Here is a 23,739-nt window from a genome sequence, read left to right as displayed (position 1 = left end):
TATAGATGGCGATATATTCAAAGTCTTCACAGTTTTACGTTGAGAAATTGTTTGCCAATTTTTAGAGGCAGCTTTTTACAATCATGGTACTGACCGGTTGCTAAATGTTCTTCCAGCTCTTCCTTGTTAGTACCACTTACTTTGCCAGCTTTTTGTTGCCCTGTCCCCACTTTTCTGAGACGTGTTGCTGATATCAATTTAAAAATTACCTTATGTTTTTCTTAATATGGTACATTTTCTCAGTTTAAACATTTCAAATGTTATCTATTTTCTATTGTGAATAAAATTTTGGTTTATGAGATTTGCAAATCATTGCATTCTGTTTTTATGTAGATTTTCCACAGCGTCCCAACTTTTCTGCAATTGGGGTTGTAAATACAGAGCCAGCAGATATAGAGTTTCTCCCCAGTCCAGCAGTGCTCCTACACAGGGCTGCTGTTAGAAATTATGGGGCCCCATACAGCCTTCCTGATGGGGTCCCCCAACCCTCGCCATTATCCCCTCCAATGTGCAGCGGAACAGCATTACTGACTTTATCCACCCACGCCTCAAAAATGAAAAAAAACCTCCTCTGCTCCCACCTGTTGATGTGATGCCCTGGGAAGTAATTTAAGCCATGGTAAGTAAGTAGGGGTGGGGGTCTAATAAAATCACTTTATTCACTTAGGCAGAAATGAACAATAAAGCTGTCCGGGCCCCCCTGTTTAGCTGATGTGCCCAGTATAACAGGACCAGTTGTACTGCCTTATCAGCGGCCCTGCTCCTGCATATTATGGGTGTACCGCAGGACAAAATAAAGTATGAAAACATGAACATGTTTTTAATTAAATCATTTTTACTGTTAAAAAGATACTGTCAATTTTTCCATTCATGAGTAATTAACAATGCCTGCTTATAGCCCACCCACCCAGTTATACTTATTAATCAGCATTCCCTCGTCCCTTCCCTCCTTGGAATCAATCTTTGGTAAGCTCCATTATTAGATGGTGTCAAAGCCTACTGAGTGCATGATATCAGTGCCTCTCCCTTTAATTTGTTCTTTCCTGCAGTGCATCCATAATATGTCAGGAGCACTGCCGGTGGTCCAGTAACTATCTGCTTTTACCTGCTTCTAGTAGGTGGAAAGCTAAAACAGTAGTTACTCCTGAATTTAGTCTTCAGAGAATTGTAAGGGAGAAATGTCTTGCTTTCAGGATACATAAAACTTTTCCCTCTTTGATAAATGAATCAATATAACAAGTGATAATAGCACCCGGTTTGCCACTTTTAGCATGCAGAATCACAAATCACAGCTTGATGAATTAGTCCCATTTTAGAATTACAATAGCAATAATTTTACTGTAAAATGATTCTGGAAAGGTATGATGGGGTTTAATTGCATGGGTTTCCTCTGGTTATTCGGGTTTCCTCCCACATACCAAAGACATGCTGGTAGGTTAAATGGCTCCTGTTTAAATTGGACCTAGGATGTGTATGTATGAATTTGAGATAGGGACCTTAGATTGTAAGCTCCTTGAGGGCAGGGACTGATGTGAATGTACAATATATATGTAAGGTGCTGTGTAAATTGTTGGTACTATATAAGTAACTGTATTAAAATAAAAATAGGCTGAAAAAAAAATAGTACTATCTGAGGAACACTGCAACTAAGCTAACGTGCCTCTCGTAACATGAGATTGTTCTGTCCAAGTTTGTTCCCTTTCTCCCAGAGAACGCAAAGAAACCACAGTGGTTAAAGCTAGAAGTATCTACGCTTAACCTTTGCAGCCTCAGGGATTGGAGTTCCTGGAACATTCCAACCAAGCTCAAACAGATATCCTCTTACCTTACACGATTTTGCATTTTAATTCCTTGGCACAGAAAGAGCACATCCCTAGAGTTGCTTTGGCAGCCCATGTGGTTGTTGTGCCCAAAGAAGGAAAGCACCTAACATTGTGCCAGAACTATAGGCCAATCTCGTTGGTAGATCCAGATATTAAGATCCTTGCAAAGATTTTGTCTGATAGAATTAAAACATACTTTCATCAGCAATAATACAGAAAAACCAAGTAGGTTTTATATCAGATAGAGAAAGTAGAGATCATTTTCAAAAAGCTATCTCCCTTATTAATTGGGTAGCAATACATCAAATCCCCTGTCTGATTCTGTCTTTGGATGCCAAGAAAGCTTTTGACAGGATTGATTGGACTTTCAAGTCCTCAATCCTGAATAGATTAGGGTTAGGGAACAAAATACAGGCCTGCCTCTCTGCACTTTATGATGGACTTGTGGCTTGAGTAAAAGTAAACAATACCTTTTCATCAGGCTTTCCTATCACAAACATGACATGTTAGGGATGCCCCCTATGCCTCTTGTTGTTCACTTTAATGATGGAAGCATTAGGGCCAATCCAGACATTTCTTAAATCATAGTGGGATCAACAGAGCACAAGCTTGCCGCATTTGCAGACGATATCTTATTTTTTTTTACCAAACCATATACGACTCTATCCAACCTCCAGAAAGAATTTATGAGGGGTAAATTTAGAGAAGCTTAGGTAATTTTGTGTTCTTTTTATTTGTACATTTTCCACTTTTTGGGTATTTATTTTATATGTCAGCACTCATTCTCATAATTTTTTTTTCAGTTTTACTTTTCTTTTCCACTGCTTCCACTGCTCATAATTTTGACTGAGATTTTGGGGAAATAAAATTCTAAATTGTGTTAATTTCTAATGATGAGATCTCTGTGCATGTTTGTGTCAGTTATGTTGTAACTCTTTTTTCCCAGTTAGATATCTTATGTTATAGATATCGCAACAAAAGGAAAAGGACATGAGCATGCTTGTTGTAGAAGTGAGCAAGAGAACGATAAATGCCTGGAAGCCCTATTGAGATAGAAGAAAGTCAAAGGTGACCCAGTCCATCAGATTCGACTTATAAATGAAATATCATGATTTAATTAACTGACCTTTTTATTCCCTTGTTGGACTGGAATGTATCTTTAAACCTTTATTTTGACATCACTGATGCAGAGGACAAGGGATGGTTATCAGCATGAAGTAATAGATACTGTACATCTCTGCCTAGAAGAAAGTTGAGTTCTGTTTGCCAGTCTGAAGATGTTGCTTCCTTGTCAAGACAAGGTCACGTCAAGGCAAGTTCAGAGGAAGATGATGGATGGCGGCAGATACCAGACAACAGGGTGTATGTGCCATGTCAAGCTATACGCCTTACAGACACAAATACAAACATGCCGGGTGGCCTTACTAATCAATTTAGAGCATTTTTGCATTCTGGGCTTTGTGTCTTCTGTCACATAAGTGTTTTGAACATCATCAGTTGATGTGATGCTCGCAGAATCGCCAAGCACTAGGAAATCTGAACCTTGTACTTTCCAGATCTGGTCAGCATTAAATCAAGTGTGCAGAATATTAAACATCAAAGTCTAATATCCCTCCAAGCAGCAATCAATGCTGACACAAATAGGATCATTTAATTTACTGAAGGAGGTGCTACATTTTATCAATGAGTGACTTGCCTGCACAAGTGGCATCTAGAAGGCAGCTGCCATTTTTAAAGTCAGACTTATTCAGTGAACAGAGATAAATGTAGATGAGCCATGCTGTAAAAAGTTAAGTTAATATAAAAAATTATTATATTTAAAAATAAACAGCATGTGCTGTTTTAAGCAGTGTTTTTCAACCTTTTGGCACCCTTTAAAATTCTTCACAATCTCGAGGCACCCTATTCTAAAATGTAAAAAAACTAAACTAATAGTTTTACATAACACAGTAATGCAGCGTGGTGCCTGGGTAGGTGACAGGTCCTCCGGTAGCGAAGGAGTTGGTGCTCTGACTCCTTCCCTAGCTGCCCAACTCCTCCGGAAGCAAACAAGGGTTACGGAGATCCAGCGCCTCCTGATCATTGGGTAGAGAGAAGAAAGGGTTAATGAGCTTGTATGGTGCTGGCGGGACCCCATTCTGTCACTGGGAGTGAGGTCACAGAGGTACGCTGGACTGTTGGAGTGGGCATAAGCTCAGTTACAAGTGTGGAGTGACATGGGAAAAAACGTCTTACAGAGAAACTCTGTACATTATTGCTGCACACAACTGGCTCATCTCTGCATCGGGGACTGCCATAATGTTTTTTCTTCACATAACCGCAGCCACTGCCTGGTCCCAGGCATTGGTGAGCACGCCTTGGAGTGAGGTGCTACCCCGTGTACACGGGTATATTAGACACTGCCCACAGATGCACTATCTATGCTGCAAGTTTTAAGCATCAACTACTCTTTTGGTAAAAACTTCAAAGCTCATTCATCTACATTACAGCCTAACACCAGCCAAATATTTTTCTTTTATGCATTTTGTTTACTTTGTGAGGATTTGTTAGCAGAGCTGATATGCAGATAGCAATCAGTGGCCGCTGGGTATCAAGGCACCGAGTCAGCAGACAAAGCAAGTCCAGGAAGCAGGCCAAGGTAGGTAACAGCCGGGCAGCGCAGTAGAGAGTCAGCAGGCAACAATAAGTCCAGTAAACAGGCCGAGGTCAAAGAGATCAGGTGAACAAGGTTAATGCAGGAACAAAGGCAGAGTCCAGGAGAAAGCCGGGTCATAAACAGGTAAGCAGGTTTAATGGATCAGGTCACAGTAATACAGGTACAAGCAACTGCTCATGGCGACAAGCCAGTTTAAATAGGCAGCTGGGCACCAAGTATACACGCTAATTCATATGTGCAGGTGCGCATGCGTGTGTGCAAGTGCACGCACGAATGCGAGCACGTTGAACAGGAATAGTACATCTTTGCCAAGAAGTATTAGCACGTGAACAATGTGCACGCGCACGAATATTAGCATTCGCTCGCACTGTTTTTCTTTTGTTGGGACTCTGGTTCACCTTACATCGCCCCCCCCCCCCCCCCACAGGGCAGCCTCTGGCTGCCCAACTGGGTCATCTTCTCGGGGTTTCTTACCAGTCTTGGGGCATGAACATCACCTTCCAGTTCCCAAGAGTTCTCTTCCAGACCATAACCCTTCCACTTTATTAGATACTGTGTAAGACCTCTCCACTTTCTGCAGTCCACAATGGACAAAATTTCATATTCTTCCTTATCATCAATTATGGTTGGTGTTGGATGACCCGGGTTACGGCCAGGAAACGGATCTGTTTTAATAGACACACATGAAAAACTGGATGGATTTTATACATTTCTAGTAGCGAAAGTTCATAAGCTGTCGGATTAACTCTTCTTTTTACAGGAAATGAGCCATTGTTCTTGGAACCAAGTTTATTGGAAGGACAAGCAAGTTTCAAATTGATGGTTGATAGCCAAACCTTTTCCCCGGGTTTGAGACCCAGGTCACCCCTTCTTTTCTTATCAAAGAATCTCTTACTGTCCTGTTGTAGAATTTTGCTGTTGGCTTGCAGAAGCTCCATTTTCTCCTGAACTGCCAGTACAGGTGCATCTGAGATTATATCAGGTAAGAAAGATGGATTAAACCCAAAATTTGCAAAAAATGGGGTTTGACCTGTAGCAGAATAAACAGAGTTATTGTAAGCGAACTCCGCTAGAGGAAGGAGTGAAGCCCAGTTATCTTGTGTAAAGGAAGAGAAGCATCAAAGGTATTGTTCTAGGGTCTGGTTTGTGCGCTCAGTCTGGCCGTTCGTTTGGGGATGGTATGCCAATGATAACCAAGTCTCGATTTTAAGTGACTTGCAAAGTTCTCTCTAGAAACTGGATGTAAACTGAACCCCTCGATCAGAGGTTATACTTTGTGGAACCCCATGCAGTCTTACTATTACCTTGACAAATGCTTGTGCAGTTTCTACTGCGGATGGTGTTCCAATCATCAGCACAAAGTGTGACATTTTGGATAACCTATCATTTGTTGTGAAGTTTTCAGACAGTGGGAGTTCAACAATGAAATCCATGTTAATCATTTCCCATGGCTTGCTAGGAATGGGCAAAGGCCTTAGTAGACCCCAGGCTTTCGTCTTGTCACCCTTGTTTCGGACACATATTTCACAGGCCTTTATATAGCCCTGACAGTCAGATCTTAAGCTAGGCCACCAAAAGGACCGCTGCAAGAGTTCCAGGGTCTTGCGTATTCCAAAATGCAGAATCGGTGCAGAGGTGAACAGAGCTTTTAACTTGTTGAAGACCAGTTGTGCTGCTGGAGTCCACTGGATTTGAGTATTCTGTTTGGTGAGATGGGTAATGGGACTGATAATGGCTGAAAAGTTCCTGATAAATTTACGGTAAAAAATTGTCAACCAATGAATCTCTGGACCCCCTTGTGATCTGCTGGAGTAGGCTAATTAAGAATGGCACAAACTTTCTGTGGGTCCATTGAAATGCCTGATGTTGAGATGATCAGTCCTTAGAACTGGATTGTTTCTTTCTCGAACTCGCATTTTTCAGCTTTAGCATACAAATGGTGATCCCAGAGGCGACTGAGAACCTTTTTGACCTGTACTCTGTGTTCTTCCAAGGATTGAGAAAATATGATATCATCAAGGTAGACGATCATAAAAAGATCAAGAAAGTTTAAAGATATTGTTAACAACATTTTGAAAAGTAGCTGGGGCATTGCACAGTCCGAAAGGCATTACTAAGTATTCAAAATCCCCTTCCCGAATCCTGACAAGATTATATGCTCCTCACAGGTCAAGTTTTGTAAAAACTTTTGCTGTTCTGAAAGACTGTTGAAAGAGTTCCGGACAAGGGGCAGAGGGCACCTGGTTTTGACTGTTATTTTGTTCAGTTCTCTATAATCAACACAGGGCCTCAGGGTGTGATCTTTCTTTTCCACAAAGAATATACCTGTCCCTGCAAGGAGAAGTGGATGAGCGAATAAACCCCCTTTATAAGTTCTCATCAATGTATTGCCTCAAGGCCTCAAGTTCAAGTTCTGACAAGGGAAATATACGCCCAAATGGGATCTTGGCTCCTGGCAACAGCTCAATTGGACAATCGTATGGCCGATGGGGTGGTAAAATCTTGGCCTTCTTCTTGTCAAAAAGTCATGATATACAGATGAAACATGATGCAAAGCTGAAGTCTCTGGTTGTAATTCCATTAAGTCTGTGGGGGGTCGAGGTAGACAGTGCTGCAGGAAGTAGGTGGTTGGAAATGTCACTTTCCCTAGTTTCCAGTTTATTTGAGGATTGTGTGCCTGTAACCATGGAATACTCAAAATGACAGGGAATAAAGGCAATTAAATAATGTCCAAGGTACTCCTTATGGCCCAAAGGTATTACAGCTAATAATGGGCAAGTTTCATGAATGATTGGGCCTGATCTTGGGTTTGAACCATCAGCCAGATGGATTTTCAGATGTTGTGCCTTAGTTTGTAATGGTATTTGATGCTGCTTAGCAAAGGTACAGTCCATAAAACAGCTACATGCTCCGGAATCGATTATTGACTGGGTCTGAATACACCTCCCAGGTAGCTGTAGAGAGAGAGGTAATGTGAGAAGAGTTGAGTTGCTCTTTACAAAGTTGCTGGAAGTGACAGGAGCAGAAACAGACTCACGAGGTCTTGCAGGGCAGTTCTGCAAATAGTGACCAGCGACACCACAGTAAAAATGAAGGTCCTGCTGGCGACAAAGCTTTTCTTCAGGAAAGAGGGGTGAGCGGATTAGTCCCAATTGCATGGGTTCCATTGTGGAAGAGAGAAGCCTCGGAACTGGAGCTGGTGACTCAGGAGCAGCTGGAACTTGTGGACAAGTCTGGGTGGGTCGTGAATTGCTGGATGTTTCCGCTTTCCTTTCTCAGATTCTACGATCCAGTTGTATAGTGAGCTGGATTAGATCTGAGAGTGAAGTTGGTGGATCTAATCTGGCAAGCTCAACCTTAAGCGGATTAGTCCCAATTGCATGGGTTCCATTGTGGAAGAGAGAAGCCTCGGAACTGGAGCTGGTGACTCAAGAGCAGCTGGAACTTGTGGACAAGTCTGGGTGGGTCGTGAATTGCTGGATGTTTCCGCTTTCCTTTCTCAGATTCTATGATCCAGTTGTATAGTGAGCTGGATTAGATCTGAGAGTGAAGTTGGTGGATCTAATCTGGCAAGCTCAACCTTAAGACTCTCTGAAAGCCCCAAATGGAACTGGTAGTGTAAAGCTGCGTCATTCTAGGCTGTGTCGGAACACCATTTGCAGAATTCGACCACATAGTCCTCCACAGGCCGAATGTCCTTGTTGAAGGGCATGCAAGGCAGTCTCTGCTGTGGATGTTCATTGGGGGGCCATCATAGATTTCAGCCATCACCTCAAAGAAGGAAGAAACTGACTTTAGGATGGGACTAGTCTGTTAGAGGAGATGGTGAGCCCAAGACTGTGGATCTTCCAGCAGCAATGAGATAACAAAGCAGACCTTGGTGGATTCAGCAGAGAAAGTCCTTGGTTGAAAAGAAAAAAAGAGCTGGCAAGCATTATGGAATGCTCGGAACCTGAAGCGTTCTGGAGCAGGTACTCGAGGCTCTGGAGAAGGGACCACTACGGTGAGTGCTGGAACTGAAGCTGGAGTGGAAGCTGAGTCACCAGTGGCTGAAGCTGCAGCAGCTGAAGGTGTGGTGGTCAGGTTGGGGATGCAACCTTCCAGCTGTAGATAACCCTCCTGGAGTCCGGTCATTACTTGAGTTAGAGTTGTGATCTGCTGGCATAGTGCTTCCAGAAGAGAGACACCTCCTCCAGTCTCAGTCATGGCTGAATGGTACTGTCAAGTACCTGGTGACGACTGGAATGTTGTGGAGGCCTCACTTGCACCTCCTGCCCAACACTCCTGAAGGTGGAAACAGAGAGTGTGAGGGCATGGAGTGGCACGAGTGCCAGAATAGCTGGCTGGTGAAGTCTGCACTTAGGTGGAAGGAGCTGGGAGTTGTAGTCCTAGGAACAAGATACTGAAGCAGCTTGGCACCAGAGCAGGAGATGGTAGCAGAGCCGATATCCGGTATCAAACCCCCAAGTCAGCAGATAAAGCAAGTACAGGAAGCAGGCCAAGGTAGGTAACAGTCGGGCAGCGCAGTACAGAATCAGCAGGCAAAGATAAGAGGCCAAGGTCAAAGAGATCAGGTGAACAAGGTTAATGTAGGAGCAAAGTCTGTTTCCACTGGCTGGCGCCAATTGCATCTTTCCCTAACCTTTGTGTGAACTCTGTCCAACACAAATGGTTGCAGTTATTTTTCCACCTTTCCCGGTTACACTTCCTTTTTTACCAATAGTTTTTATACATATCAATTCTGATGTGTTTTTGGCCTTTTTTGGTCATTCACATCATTGCTGACAGTCTTAGAGGTGTTGCTTGGTCACTTCCGGTGCGCCACCTAGTGTCATTTCCGGTGTGCCTAGCACTATTGACTATACTGATTTGATTGATGTATTTCTCTTCCTGTTTTAGCCAGAAGTGTCACTTCCGGTTTTACTGCCTATTGGTAGATGCCCCTGCAGCGTCCGCCCCTCCCCTAGGTTTTGGCGCCGTTTTTTTACGTCAAATTTGGAGAGGGAGAGGGTATTTAAACACTCTGGTGGTGGATCAATAGAGATCCAGCCTGAGAGGAGGAGGATGTAATTTTCTTTACGTATCATCTGATCCAGGTATTTCATACTGAGAATTTCTGAGGAAATTCTAGACCAATCCTTGAGGAACCCTTGCTTTAGTTTAGGGTCTTCTGACTGAAATCTTGCTGTTGTTTTTAGGTTTTTTTTGTTGTCCTTTTCTTCCCCTTTTTTGGGGCTTTGTCTTGGAATGAACACAAATTAATGCAGTCAAACAACTTGAACCTTTTGGTTTTAAGCCAGTCTTTTATTACAGGTATAGATTTCTCTATTTATATTAATTTTTTTTTTCTTTTTTACAGAAAGAAAAAATAAAAAATAAAAAATAAATATATAAAAATAAAACAAAGAATTAAGAGACCTAAACTAAAGATTGCTTCATTCCTCTCTCCACTCACATTCTAGGACAGGGATATGCAATTAGCGGACCTCCAGCTGTTGCAGAACTACAATTTCCATGAGGCATAGCAAGACTCTGAAAGCCACAAGCATGACACCCAGAGGCAGAGGCATGATTGGACTTGTAGTTTTGCAACAGCTGTAGGTCCGCTAATTACATATCCCTGTTCTAGGACCTCTTCTGTTAGTTAAAAATGCGATTTTACTTACCCTCTGTGGTCTTCAGTTGATCCTCTGGCTGGGTTTGCTTCCTGATTTAAGTAGCTTAACTATTCGAGTTTGCATTCAATTCGCTATTTAAATTTTTTGAAAGACCTGCATACAGGTAAACAGATCCCATATTTGGCTTGAATATTGCACTGGCAGTTTGGATGTGTGGTATTATTTTTGCTTTGTACTTATACTGATTTTTTGTTTGTCTCTTTAATGTGTATTTTGTAACTTACTGTATTGTTTTCTTAGTACCTGATAGATACTACTCTCCTGAAGAAGCCACGGCGTGTGGTGAAACATGTTGAGAAACTAATCCTTCGGTTGCACTATTTAAAGATTGTTTCAGTACATTGAATGTAAACTCTTTTTATGAATATGTTTTTTATCAACTTTTCTAAATAAAATGTGAAATTTTTTACATAAATTTTTTGTGTCACCCTTTTGAACCTTTAAAATCCTAGTTCCCTCTATGTTTTGTCTATTGCATACATAGGGATGTGGTGCCAATACTTATATTTTATGTGAGGCAATTATTTATATTTCAAGTCCAGTAAAGAGGCCAAGGTCAAAGAGATCAGGTGAACAAGGTTAATGCAGGAGCAAAGGCAGAGTCCAGGAGAAAGCCGGTTCATACACAGGTAAGCAGGTTCAATGGATCAAGTCACAGGAATGCAGGCACAAGCTGAAGACCATTCAGCAACAGCTCATGGTAACAGGCCAGTTTAAATAGGCAGCTGGGCGCTAAGTATGCACGATAATTCATGTGTGCATGCGTGTGTGTGAGTGCATGCACAGGAATAGTACATCTTTGCCTAGAAGTATTAGCATGTGAACAATGTGCACGCGCACGAATATTAGCATAAGCTCGCACTGGTTTTCTTTTGTTGGGAATCTGGTTTACCTTACACTGGTGATGGAATTTAAAACACCAATGAATCATTATCTTGCTATTCCATGGCTGGAGCTAATCTGCCTGAGCATTCTTTAAAGAATATCTGTCCTTTAGTTTACGTTGGTGTCCATCCATTAGAGTCTGCATCCACCATCGTCTGCCATTCATGCAATGTCATACTTTTTACGGTTCTGGAACTCCAATTTAATGTCCAATATATAAACAAATTTAGATTTTTCTCACAACCCAGAGTCTTTTTTATCAACCCAGAGTCTTGTCTCACAATCCAGAATCTTGTTTCACAAACCAGAGCCTTGTCTTGCAAACCAAAGACTTTTCTCACAACCCAGAGTCTTGTCTCACAACCCAAAGCCTTATCTCACTAACCAGAGGCTTGTCTTCAGTCCCACAGTATTGTTTCTCATCTTAGAGTCTCGTTTCACAACCCAAAGTCTCACAACCTAGAGTCTTGTCTCACAGCCCAGAGCCTTTTCTCACAACCTAGAGTCTTGTCTCACAGCCCAGAGCCTTGTCTCACAACCCAGAGCATTGTCTCACAATCCAGTCTTGTCTCACAGCCCAGAGCCTTGTCTCACAACAACAAATCTGCTCCTCCCCTACGCATTACGTAGGGTCATGTGACTCATCAGGGGGATTCCTATCAAAGGAATAGGATAGGAATCCCCCTGATGAGTCACACGACCCTGTGATGTAGCGCGTAAGGGTGGGACAGATTTGTTTGACAAGACGCTTTGTATCATCCAAGGAAAGGCACAAATTTGTTGCAGTATCGTGGAATCATTTGATATATACCGTATACAGTTGGTGCACTGGAGCACCCAATAAGTGTGAGTTTTATGTACAAATTTAATAAATGATATGTTTTACAATGATATAAGCACTATATGAAGCTCTCATTCCACATATGTTGAACCATTATGGAGGAAGATTGACAGAGCATTGTCAAGGAGGAAAACATGACCTGTTAGTCCAGAGTGACTAAAAAGTTAATTTTGCCTCACTTAATTGTGAGGTCACATTCTTTAAGGTGAGCGCATTTCTATTGGGGGGGGCACTGTGGTAAATTCAAATTAGACACGTTTTTTGAGGATCTGTGAAGATTCAGGAGATTTTCATCTCTCCATCTTTGGATATTGATTTGATAACCATTTATACATGATTTAACCGCACTGAAATACTGGATATATATTTGGACTACCATAAGAAGATACATTGTTATTAATATCACTGTATTTTATATAGTATTTATTTAACATTGGCACTTATATTGGAATATGGTAATAGTTTGACACAGCAGGAGATTAGATATGGTATTAGCGCAGCATTATTTGGTTTAGCAATTTTTTGCACATTTATATTGGGAGTGTGTTATTTGCTGCTGACTTTAGATAATATAATTACACTCTAGTTGCCCAAAAGACTTATTTTTTTATTTTATAAGGAAGATATCTAACGACAGGATGTAGATAGATATATATTGACTGACAGCTGTCACTGGCTGCAGGGTTTTACTCTGATTGTAAGTTCTAAAGCCTAAACATTTCCTACCTTAAAGCATTCTTTGAATTAAGGTAAAAAATGTTTAGGCATTGGTTTTGACCTCTAATCCCCCCTTATACTTACCCGAGCCCTTATTCAATCCAGCGCTGTGCACATCTGCAGCTCTTCTCCCCCCCCCACTTCTGTGTCTCAATGGCTTTGCTGGGGCACCGGGAGCCATTGGCTCCCAGTGCTGTCAATCAGAGCCAGTAACAAGGGGGCGGGGGGTGGGGCAGTGTCCCGCTGTCTGTGTCAATGGGAGCGATCACGCATGAATGCCCCCATAGAAAAACGGCTCTGTAGGGACACTGGAAAAAGAGGAGGGGCCAGGAGTGGCGGTGGGGGATCTAAGAAGAAGAGGTTCGGGGCCAGAAGGTACGTAAAGAGATGTTTGTTTTGTTTTTGTTTTGTTTTTTTATTTCCTTTACAATCATTTCAAGGGAATATGCCCACTCAGAGCCAACAGCCCAGATGCCATGTGCACACAATGAATGTCAAAATGGAAATTAATGTCATTCTGCAGGTAGGCTGTGTCCTGCCCTAGTTTGAATGCACAAAGGAGCATGCTTTGAATTGTTACTCACCTGGTGAGCAGTTGGTAAACTCAATGTCGTCAATGGCTGCTCCTCCACCAAAACTTTTTGTGCGGACTCCTTCAAAAATAACTTCAAAATGTCTCAGCTTCCCAAGGTGTATTTTTACTTCATTCCACTTGGCATCTTGGTTCTCCGACTCTCCCCATACATTTTTCAGGCTAGTCTCTGTCTAAATAGAGTCCAAAATCAATGTTACATCACACCTGTAATTATATTGCTCACAAATTATCACAATTAGCATTGTTACTTTGTTTGAATACATTGTATACATTTAATATGTACTGTGTATGTACAGTATTATTGTCTGTATCAGTTAGATTCAGTTAAGGCTATATTATTGACATGATAAGGCCCTGCTAGGAAGTACCTAGTTGCTTTTATTGGGGGGTTTTTTCTTGGGAAATGTTTTTGTAATATGAATTAAAGAATATACTGTATATTTTTCTTTATCGATTTATTTATATTCCTACTTGGTCTCTATTAATTTAATTAGTTTAGGGCTGAACTAATTCTGGTGCAGAATAAATTAATTCAAAGGTTGAATAATTAATAAGCAATTTATAGTAATATCAATTACATTTTATATGTTATAGAATGACAACATAGGGATAACATTGGTTTTAATTTTTGTCTTCTTCAAAACAAAAGTTCAATTATGTTTAAGTTTAACTAGTATATTATGCATGAATGATTTTTGAATGTCTTTAAGCCTTATTAAAACATCCTTTCACCCAACCCAGTATTGCCAGCTGTCCTCCTAATGTATAAGTACACCCCCTCACATTTATGTAAATATTTTATGTAAATATTTTATTATATCTTTGCATGTGACAACACTGAAGAAATGACACTTTGCTACAATGTAAAGAAGTGAGTGTACAGCTTGTATAACAGTGCAAATTTGCTGTCCCCTCAAAATAACTTAACACACAACTCAACTCACACAGCCATTAATGTCTAAACCGCTGGCAACAGAAGTGAGTACACCCCTATACCCCTAAGTGAAAATGTCCAAATTGGGGCCAATTAGCCATTTTCTCTCCTTGGGGTCATGTGACTCATTAGTGTTACAAGGTCTCAGGTGTGAATGGGGAGCAGGTGTGTGAAATTTGGTGTTATCGCTCTTACTCTCTCAAACTAGTCACTGGAAGTTCAACATGGCACCTCATGGCAAAGAACTCTCTGAGGATCTGAAAAAAAGAAATGTTACTCTACATAAAGATGGCCTAGGCTATAAAAGAATTGCCAAGACCCTGAAAATGAGCTGCAGCACGGTGGCCAAGACCATACGCTGGTTTAACAGGACAGGTTCCACTCAGAACAGGCCTCACCATGGTCAACCTAAGAAGTTGAGTGCACGTGCTCAGCATCATATTCAGAGGTTGTCTTTGGGAAATAGACGTATGAGTGCTGCCAGAATTGCTGCAGAGGTTGAAGGGGTGGGGGGTCAGCCTGTCAATGCTCAGACCATACACCACACACTGCATCAAATTGGTCTGCATGGCTGTCGTCCCAGAAGGAAGCCCCTTCTAAAGATGATGCACAAGAAAGCCTGCAAACAGTTTGCTGAAGACAAGCAGACTAAGGACATGGATTACTGGAACCATGCCCTGTGGTCTGATGAGACCAAGATAAACTTATTTGGTTCAGATGGTGTCAAGCGTGTGGTGGCAACCAGGTGAGGAGTACAAAGACAGCTGTGTCTTGCCTACAGTCAAGCATGGTGGTGGGAGTGTCATGGTCTGGGGCTGCATGAGTGCTGCCGGCACTGGGGAGCTACAGGTCATTGAGGGAACCATGAATGCCAACATGTACTGTGACATACTGAAGCAGAGCATGATCCCCTCCCTTCAGAGACTGGGCTGCAGGGCAGTATTCCAACATGATAACAACCCCAAATACACCTCCAAGATGACCACTGCCTTGCTAAGGAAGCTGAGGGTAAAGGTGATGGACTGGCCAAGCATGTCTCCAGACCTAAACCCTATTGAGCATCTGTGGGGCATCCTCAAACAGAAGGTGGAGGAGCACAAGGTCTCTAACATCCACCAGCTCTGTGATGTCGCCATGGAGGAGTGGAAGAGGAGTCCAGTGGCAATCTGTGAAGCTCTGGTGAACGCCATGCCCAGCAGTGCTGGAAAAAAATGGTGGCCACATAAAATATTGACACTTTGGGCCCAATTTGGACATTTTCACTTAGGGGTGTACTCACTTTTGTTGCCAGCGGTTTAGACGTTAATGGCTGTGTGTTGAGTTATTTTGAGGGGACAACACATTTATGCCTCGTACACACGATCGGATTTTCCGACGGGAAATGTTCGATGTGAGCTTGTTGTCGGAAATTCCGATCGTGTGTATGCTCCATCAGACATTTGCTTTCGGAATTTCCGACAACAACTGTTTGAGAGCAGGTTCTCAAATTTTCTGACAAAAAACTTTTTGTCGGAAATTCTGAGCGTGTGTACACAAGTCCGAGGCACAAAATTCCATGCATGCTCAGAATCAAGTACAAGACGCTCGGTCTAGTAAAACTAGCATTCGTAATGGAGATAGCACATTGATCACACTGCAAATGTTTAAATCTTTCAATGCAGTGCATTCTCTTCTTCTTTATAATGCTAGAATAATGAAGTTGCTTTGCTCCTGATATTCATACACAGTTCTGACAAACTGATTTCTTTATTATTTCTCGTGATCTCCTGAATAATCTTTTTCAATTTTTTTCGCCAGATCTTCAGAATAATGTTTCTTATTTTTTTTTAGAGTGATCTACTTTTTTTATTTTTTTTTATCAAGATCTCCTGAATTTATTTTTTTTATAGTGATCTCCATAATATTTTTTGTCGTTTTGTGTGTCAAGTTACCACAACACCATTATTATCTTGTTTTTTTTAACCTCAAAGTGATTGGTTGGTGTTGGTATCCCTTGTTAATTTGACATTGTATTTTTGAAATGTACCTGCCTACTCACAAACTGTCCTTTTTGAACTAAAACACATAGCCAAGTATTTGCAAAAAAAAAAAAATAGTAATTTATTAGGGGTCATAACAAAGCGAAAGGCAATGCTGGATAAACTGTTGAAATTGGCGAAGCCTTTGTACCCCAGGGTAGACATCAAATATTTGACAGGCAAAATTGGTAGCCTAAGGAGTCCATTTAATAGGGAGCACAATCCTGTCCAGGAATCCGAGAGATCGGGAGCAGCAGCAGATGACATATATGTCCCCAGGCTGTGGTCTTACAACAGCCTGCGTTTTTTGCAAGACCAGACCAAACCCAGGCCATCACTCTCTTGACTTCCTTCCACGCTTCCTTCCAAGCTACAAAGCAAAGGGAGAACGTAGATTTGCAGTCCAAGGACCTCGACTATGGAATGCTCTCCCAACCAACCTCCGCATGGAAGAAAACCACCAGGCCTTCAGGAAAAAACTAAAGACCTTCCTTTTCTAGAAGCTGGCTACAGAGAATACATCTAGCGCCTTGAGGCGATTCAGTTCGCAATTGCAGCGCTTTTACAAATCATTCATTCATTCATTCATTCATTCAAGCTGTGGCTGTGGTGGTGAAGTTGTTGCAGGAGGTGGAGGAGTATGGTCCAACTCACATACATGACTTTTATTGGTGAGTTGGCCCCTCACCCCCTTATTTAGGGCCTGAAATATGACCTCCTCACAGATGAGGCGTTGGCCCTCATCCATTTCTTGCATTTTACTGGCCGTCATACCGTCATACAGCCAAAGGCCTCCTGGACATGGAAGTGATGGCCTGGGTTCACTCTTGTCTGACAAAAAATGCAGTCTGTAGTAGTACCAGAGCCTGGGGACATATATGTCATCTGCTGCTGCTCCTGATTTCATGGAATCCTGGACCTTTTTGCACTCCCTATTATATGTGCTCCTCAGGCCACCAATTTTGCACTTTAAATAGGTGATGTCTGCTGTGGGAATCACCGGATTCACCAATTCCAACAGTTACTCCAGTGCTGCCTTCCTCTTTAGTTTGTTGTTATAAAATTGGTGTTTCACTTTCCACAGACAAGGCAGCTCTCTGTACATATCAATGAAGTTGGGGAGGAAGTCATGGTCATTAAATGTATCCATTTTATCTGCAAGACACAACACAAGACAAGCCCTAATGTCATGCTAAACTCTCCTCTCTCTAAAAGCAGTATAAGCCACTAACCACTGATGCCCCAAGTTAAAATGGTACCTTCGTTTGCACGATCGGCGCTTATGCTACTCCGTCCTCCGCTCATACAACGCACGTGTGTTACGCTTTATCTACACAGCGCATGCGTGAAACTCCGCCCCTGACCTTCTTTCTAGTATATTCCCCACCCCTTCTCTTTCAGTGCAGTGGGAGAGCACATGGTGGAGAGACAATAGGTGCATGATAATCTCAGCAACGAGGAGGACGACGAAAGCCCCAGAGCCACAAACGTCCCAATGCAGGAGGAGATTTAAGGCGTCAAATATGTCCCTTGTGGAGATGGTGGACATCTTGAAGAGGGCCGACTATGATGGGAAGTATGGACTGTACAGCAAAACAAATGTGAGATAGGCCAATATCATGACTAAAGTTGTGAGAAGTCTGCAGAAGAATTTTGGGGTACAACGATCCAAGGAGCAATTGAGGAAATGCTGGTCAGACCTCAAATTGAGGGAGCAGGATCAGTACAGTAGGATCAAGCGAGCGCTACAAAAAAAAATAAAGTATTTTGTCGTGTGTTCCAATTATTATTACTTGCATGCTGCTCCATGTGCTTTTCTTTACTGTTGTACATTTTAAAATGGTTTTAAAATCGTCCATAGTAAACATCGTTCGTTATATCCTTGTAGTAAACATCATTCGTTCGTCTATAGTAAACATTGTTCGTTTGACCCCTAATACGTTGTTTTTGGCAGATGCAGGTTAACTACATTTGTTCAGGCCTATCTGTATGAAAAGAAGTTTAGTACATTGTTGTCTAGATGTGTTTGTAACTAGAATGAAATGCAAACTTGATTCAGTGTAAGGAGAGGACACTCAGCAGCTGTTTACACATCTGGACGCAGGAGCACTAGTGTGGGACACCAGAACACCCTATTTAGGGTGTCCCACACAGGTGCTCCAGTGGACACTAGGGGTCTCTCCATCTGTGAAACTTTAATAACAAAAAAGGTAAGTATTCCAGCTTTAGAAAGGGAAAAAAGCATGTTTTCACATGGTTTCATATTCCCTTGCCTCAAATATCTGTCTGCTAAGTATACCTTATTTTTTATTCACATAGGGGAGAAAAGACTCAGGACATCTGAGGACATCAAGAACACCACACCTCCTAAAGAAGTGGAACTCTCCACACACACACTGAAGAAGATGTGGAGGGAGAGGTTCAGGAATTGGGCGAAATAGTGACCACAACAAGTCAGTGTCTGAGACCACAGCTTCAGGTAATAGATGTATGCCTGCATATGTATAATACATGGTGTGTTTTAGGTGATGTGGTGGATGTTCTGGAAGACCATTGCAAGTGCACAGATCCTCATCGGGGAGATCATGGTGTGCAATCGGGAAATAGAGAAGATAAAGGAAAACATCAATGATGTTGAAAAAAGACTCAACAACATCATTGATGTTTTAGGCAGAGTATAAAACACCCAAAATTTTTTACATTTTGTAATTATATTTTTTAATTTTAAAAAAGTTTTAAATTAATTTGAAAACCAAATTTTGAAGATGCACACACTGTGTCAACATGTGGGTGCAACCCCTTCCTCCAAACTAAAGTAGATGAGAGGAAGAGGTTGCAGCCTTGAAACATGTCCATTGACCCCCCCATGATGGGAGCTAGCACATATTGACATTAGGCATGGGATCAAGAGGGAAATCCACATTTTCACTCCCAATTTGTGTGCATCTTCAATTTTGGCTTTTACAGGGGTGACATCACCCCATCTGATGAAGGCAAGATCAACACAGTTATGACATACTAATGTCACATATTGCCTTCAATTTATCCAAGTTGAACTTTGTAAGTTCCTGAGTTATGTTATGGTTTTAAACATGCCTGTTTAACCCAAAAAAGGATATTTCTACTGTCAAACATAAAAATGTTATACACCAAAGATGTTGGTTTGTTAAAAAAAACATTTCTAACGCACATGTGAATGTGCTTTGAGTAAAATGTTCTATACTCAACAATGTGTGGCTTCCTCTTTCAATGCTCAATACCAGTTTTTGGAGTAAGTTGGTGTAGTTTACAGTGACAATGGGGGTATTTACTAAAGGCAAATCCACTTTGCACTACAAGTGCACTTTCAGTGCAGTTTCAGTGCACTTTCAGAAACATGTTGTTTCTGCTGGAGTTGCGGCGGAGAGTAGGGTACCGGCTGTGCAGGTCCTTGTATCACCCTACAAGACCAGCGGGAGGAGCATGTTCAGGGACCAGATGTCTTTATCTTGGTGACCCCGGGATACTACTTGAGAGACGGATGCCCCCAGAGGAGATAAGCCAGTATAGGATCTAATTAGTATCGCTCCCACGATTGGCTGATGCTGTGGTTTTGCTAGCTAAGTGTCGCCATGCCCAATATTGGCTAAAGCGAGTACCCTAATACCTTCAGGTAAGGGGCCACTGCCCACCACTGCGTGCTGTGTTGCATGAAGAAAGGATACACATCACAACTGTTATCAGTCACTTTAATTTATTCCCAATGGATCACTGTTTATACACACTATTTGGACTTTATTAACCTTCAGTGGATCACTTTTTATGCACGTGGATTTGTGGACTTTATTTGTTGAATATCACAAGGTTCCAGTTAAACTGTCACTTGTATTGTGTTCATGAGCACAAGTCACGTTTCATCTTTGTTTGTCTGCAATATGCCCGGCTGCATTGTATACACCTATTTTTATTAATTTTCTAGCCAGGTATTGCCATTTGATTTTATTGCATCCGTTATGTGTTATTTATTTATGATTATTTTTGCACCAGGTTGCCTATGTTGGTGAATCACGGATTTGTTTACTAATATACTAGAACCATTATTATAAGTGGGACACACTTACACTATTTATTTATTGATTTATATATTTTCCCACATACTTTTATATGCTTTAAGGATTAGCGCAACACCACACTTTTGATCATTTCTTTTATATATATATAGGGTCAGGTTGCACCCCACTTGGTGTAGGCGGCTTTTCCTAGTGTTTCCTTTCCCCGTATATGGTAGTGCAGGAATACTCTTTATCTGTATTCTTGTGTTGTTTTGCATCATTCAATATTTTACTCAATTATGAATTGTTTGTTTGCTATCATTTATACCTAGGATCCATCACAAATCGATATGTGTTTGGCCATCTTTAGGCTTAGTGTATAATCTGGGATCATAATTTTTACCCTGCAGGTCTAGGAGACTGGGAAGAAAAGTGTTAATTTAATGCCAGTTGTTGGTTTTGTGTCTCAAGTGAAACGTCATAGAGCTTCCAATGTGATATAGTTATGTAGCCATGTTGAACATGTGCATCTAGTTCAACCAATAAAAAAAAATGAATAAAATGAATAATTAGAAAACTTCCACACACACAATCGCATATTCCCTGGATCAACATCTCTGGTAGTATTACCTATAAATGTTAATATCAGTTATATTTTGTGTATTTAGGAATACATCCAGATCTTTTTTTAAATAATCTACTGAGCTGGCCAGAGTTAGTTCTTAAAGTGGTTGTAAACCTTTCTAAACCATCCTATGCATTAAGGTGAAAAAACACCTGGCAGTGACCGACCCCCCGCCCCACCCCCCCATTTTACTTACCTGAACCCTGGAACTTGACCCGGTGGGGACGCGCTTTCTCTCTGCCCGGGGTTCTCGACTCTTGATTGGATAGATTGATAGCAGCGCAGCCATTGACTTCCGCTGCTGTCAATCAAATCCAATGATGCGGGGGCGGGGCCGAGTCATACATTCAGCGGCTATGAATGCCGAATGCTGGACTTGGGAGCGTGCCCGCAAGGTAACCCCCCCCGGGAGAGCGCTTCTCCTAGGGGGTTATCTGATGTGGGGAGAAGCCGCAAGAGCCGCTGGGGGACCCGAGAAGACGAGGTTCGGGGCCACTCTGTGCAAAACAAGCTGCACAGTGGAGGTAAGTATGATATGTTTGTTATTTTTTAAAAAAAATGAACACTTACAATCGCTTTAAGGGAGTCTATTCCACATTATCACAGCTCTGAGCCAATCAGTTGTGCAGCATGCAGATGTGTTGACAAGAAACATGCCGATAGGTGAAGAGAGAAGCATGTGTAAGAGAATTACCCAGTTACTCTGATGCTGCCTCTCTGCTGTCTAAACTGATGTGGGGAGAGGACATCACTGTAAGTCTAAACTTTATCTGTGTCACCTACCTGGACATGCTGTATAACCTACCTGGACATGCTTTGAGATGGGGCTGTGTAAATCTCAGGACTAGATGAACAGGAATAAAACGTAAACCCTCTCCCATATATATTTCATGTCATTTAGCTATTTGCCTGAATTTCAATTTTAAAACTGCACAAAAAGTACCTATATCTGTGTTATTTCTTAAAGCCAATATGATGTCCCTCTCCCTGAAGAGCACATACTCACTTTTCCTTTACTCTGTTGGTAGGGGGTAGATTGTGACTCACTCTCCTTCTCATATAACAGCACTGGTGATTAGTCCAGCACTACCGCAGGGAAAATGCCCTTGGCCCGGTATAAGTTAGACCTAAAGTAACTACAGGATGCCAGGTTTGGATCCTGGAAGGCATGCGTGGACGTGCATGTGCATGAAAACGCGTTGGGAGGTGCCTTATGCGCTGATGTCACGCCACCATATCCAAGGTTCGGATTGGTGGCCATTGCTGTAAGTCCAGCCATGTTTTTTTCTTGATGTACATCACGTGGAATTTTTTTTTTATTTGGCTTTTAATTGCTAATCATCTTAATAAAATATTCTACACTATATACTACCTTTCGGCTCTGTATAATGAGCATTTTTTCAATTAGGATTCCCTCTGATTGAGCACTGTGCTATCTGAAGGATTGATTAAATGGCTGCTGTGGATTCCTCTAGGATGGATTGATACTTATATGCTGTTTTCCAATGGCATTCTGATGCGTGCATATTGGTGGAGGAAGAGCACTGAAGTCACTTTGCATTTTCCTATTGTTGCACTGGCAAGTGTTATATTCAGAGGATTGTTTCTTCAATTATCATATAAAATTCTTTCACTTTGAGGACTTTTAATATGAACACTATTCAATTATGTGCATGTCCTCCTACTACTAATGGTTTTGATTTATTTTTATATTTTATATGTCTATTCCCCACTTATTCTATGATTACCGTATGATTGTCTCTTAATATTTACAGCTCTGTACTTTCTTGAGTTTCATTGTTATATTGGGTTGGTCATCTATAGCGCCAGCAGCTCTGCTTCGTGAGCGCTCACTGATTTCTTTACTAAGATATTAATCTCCAATATAAGGGTTGTGGTCCTTTTTAGGGGACAAAAAGGATCCCAGTTAGAGTATTCAAGGATTCTTACCCATGCAAGGTGAGGGGTGTCCGGAGTGGCTCGAGAGAGAAGAAAAGCTGAATTGCAGCTTTCCCAGGATTTTTAAGTCTTAATATGGGACCTGGGTGGCTCAGAGAGATTTTGGGAAGGAAAGAGCCTCTAACACTGACTACAGGTACTTTGTCCTGAAAGGGTTAACATGTCTGTGAGAGAGGGCTGAAAAGGACAAGAAGCAGCCAGCAGGTTCCCATGAGGTGTGGTGTGGAACAGCACACAGTGGTGAGAAGAGCTGTGGGCTGTTTGTTACTGAGATTTTGTTGAGCTCTTGCGACTTTTCTGGACCCTTGAAAAGGGAGGGAACTTCAAAACACTGTTATAGGACATGTTTTAGGCTGGTGGTGAGCTTAAGGTTTTATTTATATTAGAGGCGGATGGACTGTTTTGTTTGTTTTCCTGCTGAAATTAGCAGTTTTCATTCATCTTTTGGAAAATAATGACTTGGTTTTTAACAACTCGGCTGGCTGGTGATCCTTGGCTCCACCAAATATTACATACTCTAATAGGGCATACACACGGTCGGACTTTGTTCGGACATTCCGACAACAAAATCCTAGGATTTTTTCCGACGGATGTTGGCTCAAACTTGTCTTGCATACACACGGTCACACAAAGTTGTCAGAAAATCCGATCGTTCTAAACGCGGTGACGTAAAACATGTACGTCGGGACTATAAACGGGGCAGTGGCCAATAGCTTTGATCTCTTTATTTATTCTGAGCATGCGTGGCACTTTGTCCGTCGGATTTGTGTACACACGATCGGAATTTCCGACAACGGATTTTGTTGTCGGAAAATTTTATCTCCTGCTCTCCAACTTTGTGTGTCGGAAAATCCGATGGAAAATGTCCGATGGAGCCAACACACGGTCGGAAAATCCGACCGTGTGTACGGGGCATAACTGTAACAGGGCTTTTTCCTGCTTCTGGTGGATAAGCAAAATGGTGGGGAGCAAAGCAA

The 23,739-nt window shown here is 41.8% G+C and overlaps 1 protein-coding gene across 1 annotated transcript in view; it reads right to left on the bottom strand.

Annotated features, from left to right (window-relative positions):
* Positions 1 to 23,739, bottom strand: part of MALRD1 (MAM and LDL receptor class A domain containing 1) — a 737,846-nt gene that overhangs the window by 228,095 nt on the left and 486,012 nt on the right. Inside the window, exon 29 of the mRNA XM_073629748.1 lies at positions 13,185 to 13,365. Within this exon, the coding sequence (XP_073485849.1) occupies positions 13,185 to 13,365 (181 nt within the window). The remainder of the gene's footprint in view (positions 1 to 13,184; positions 13,366 to 23,739) is intronic.

Source organism: Aquarana catesbeiana, linkage group LG05 (assembly GCF_042186555.1).
Source record: "Aquarana catesbeiana isolate 2022-GZ linkage group LG05, ASM4218655v1, whole genome shotgun sequence".
Taxonomy (NCBI): domain Eukaryota; kingdom Metazoa; phylum Chordata; class Amphibia; order Anura; family Ranidae; genus Aquarana; species Aquarana catesbeiana.
This window is presented reverse-complemented; position numbering and strand designations above follow the sequence as displayed.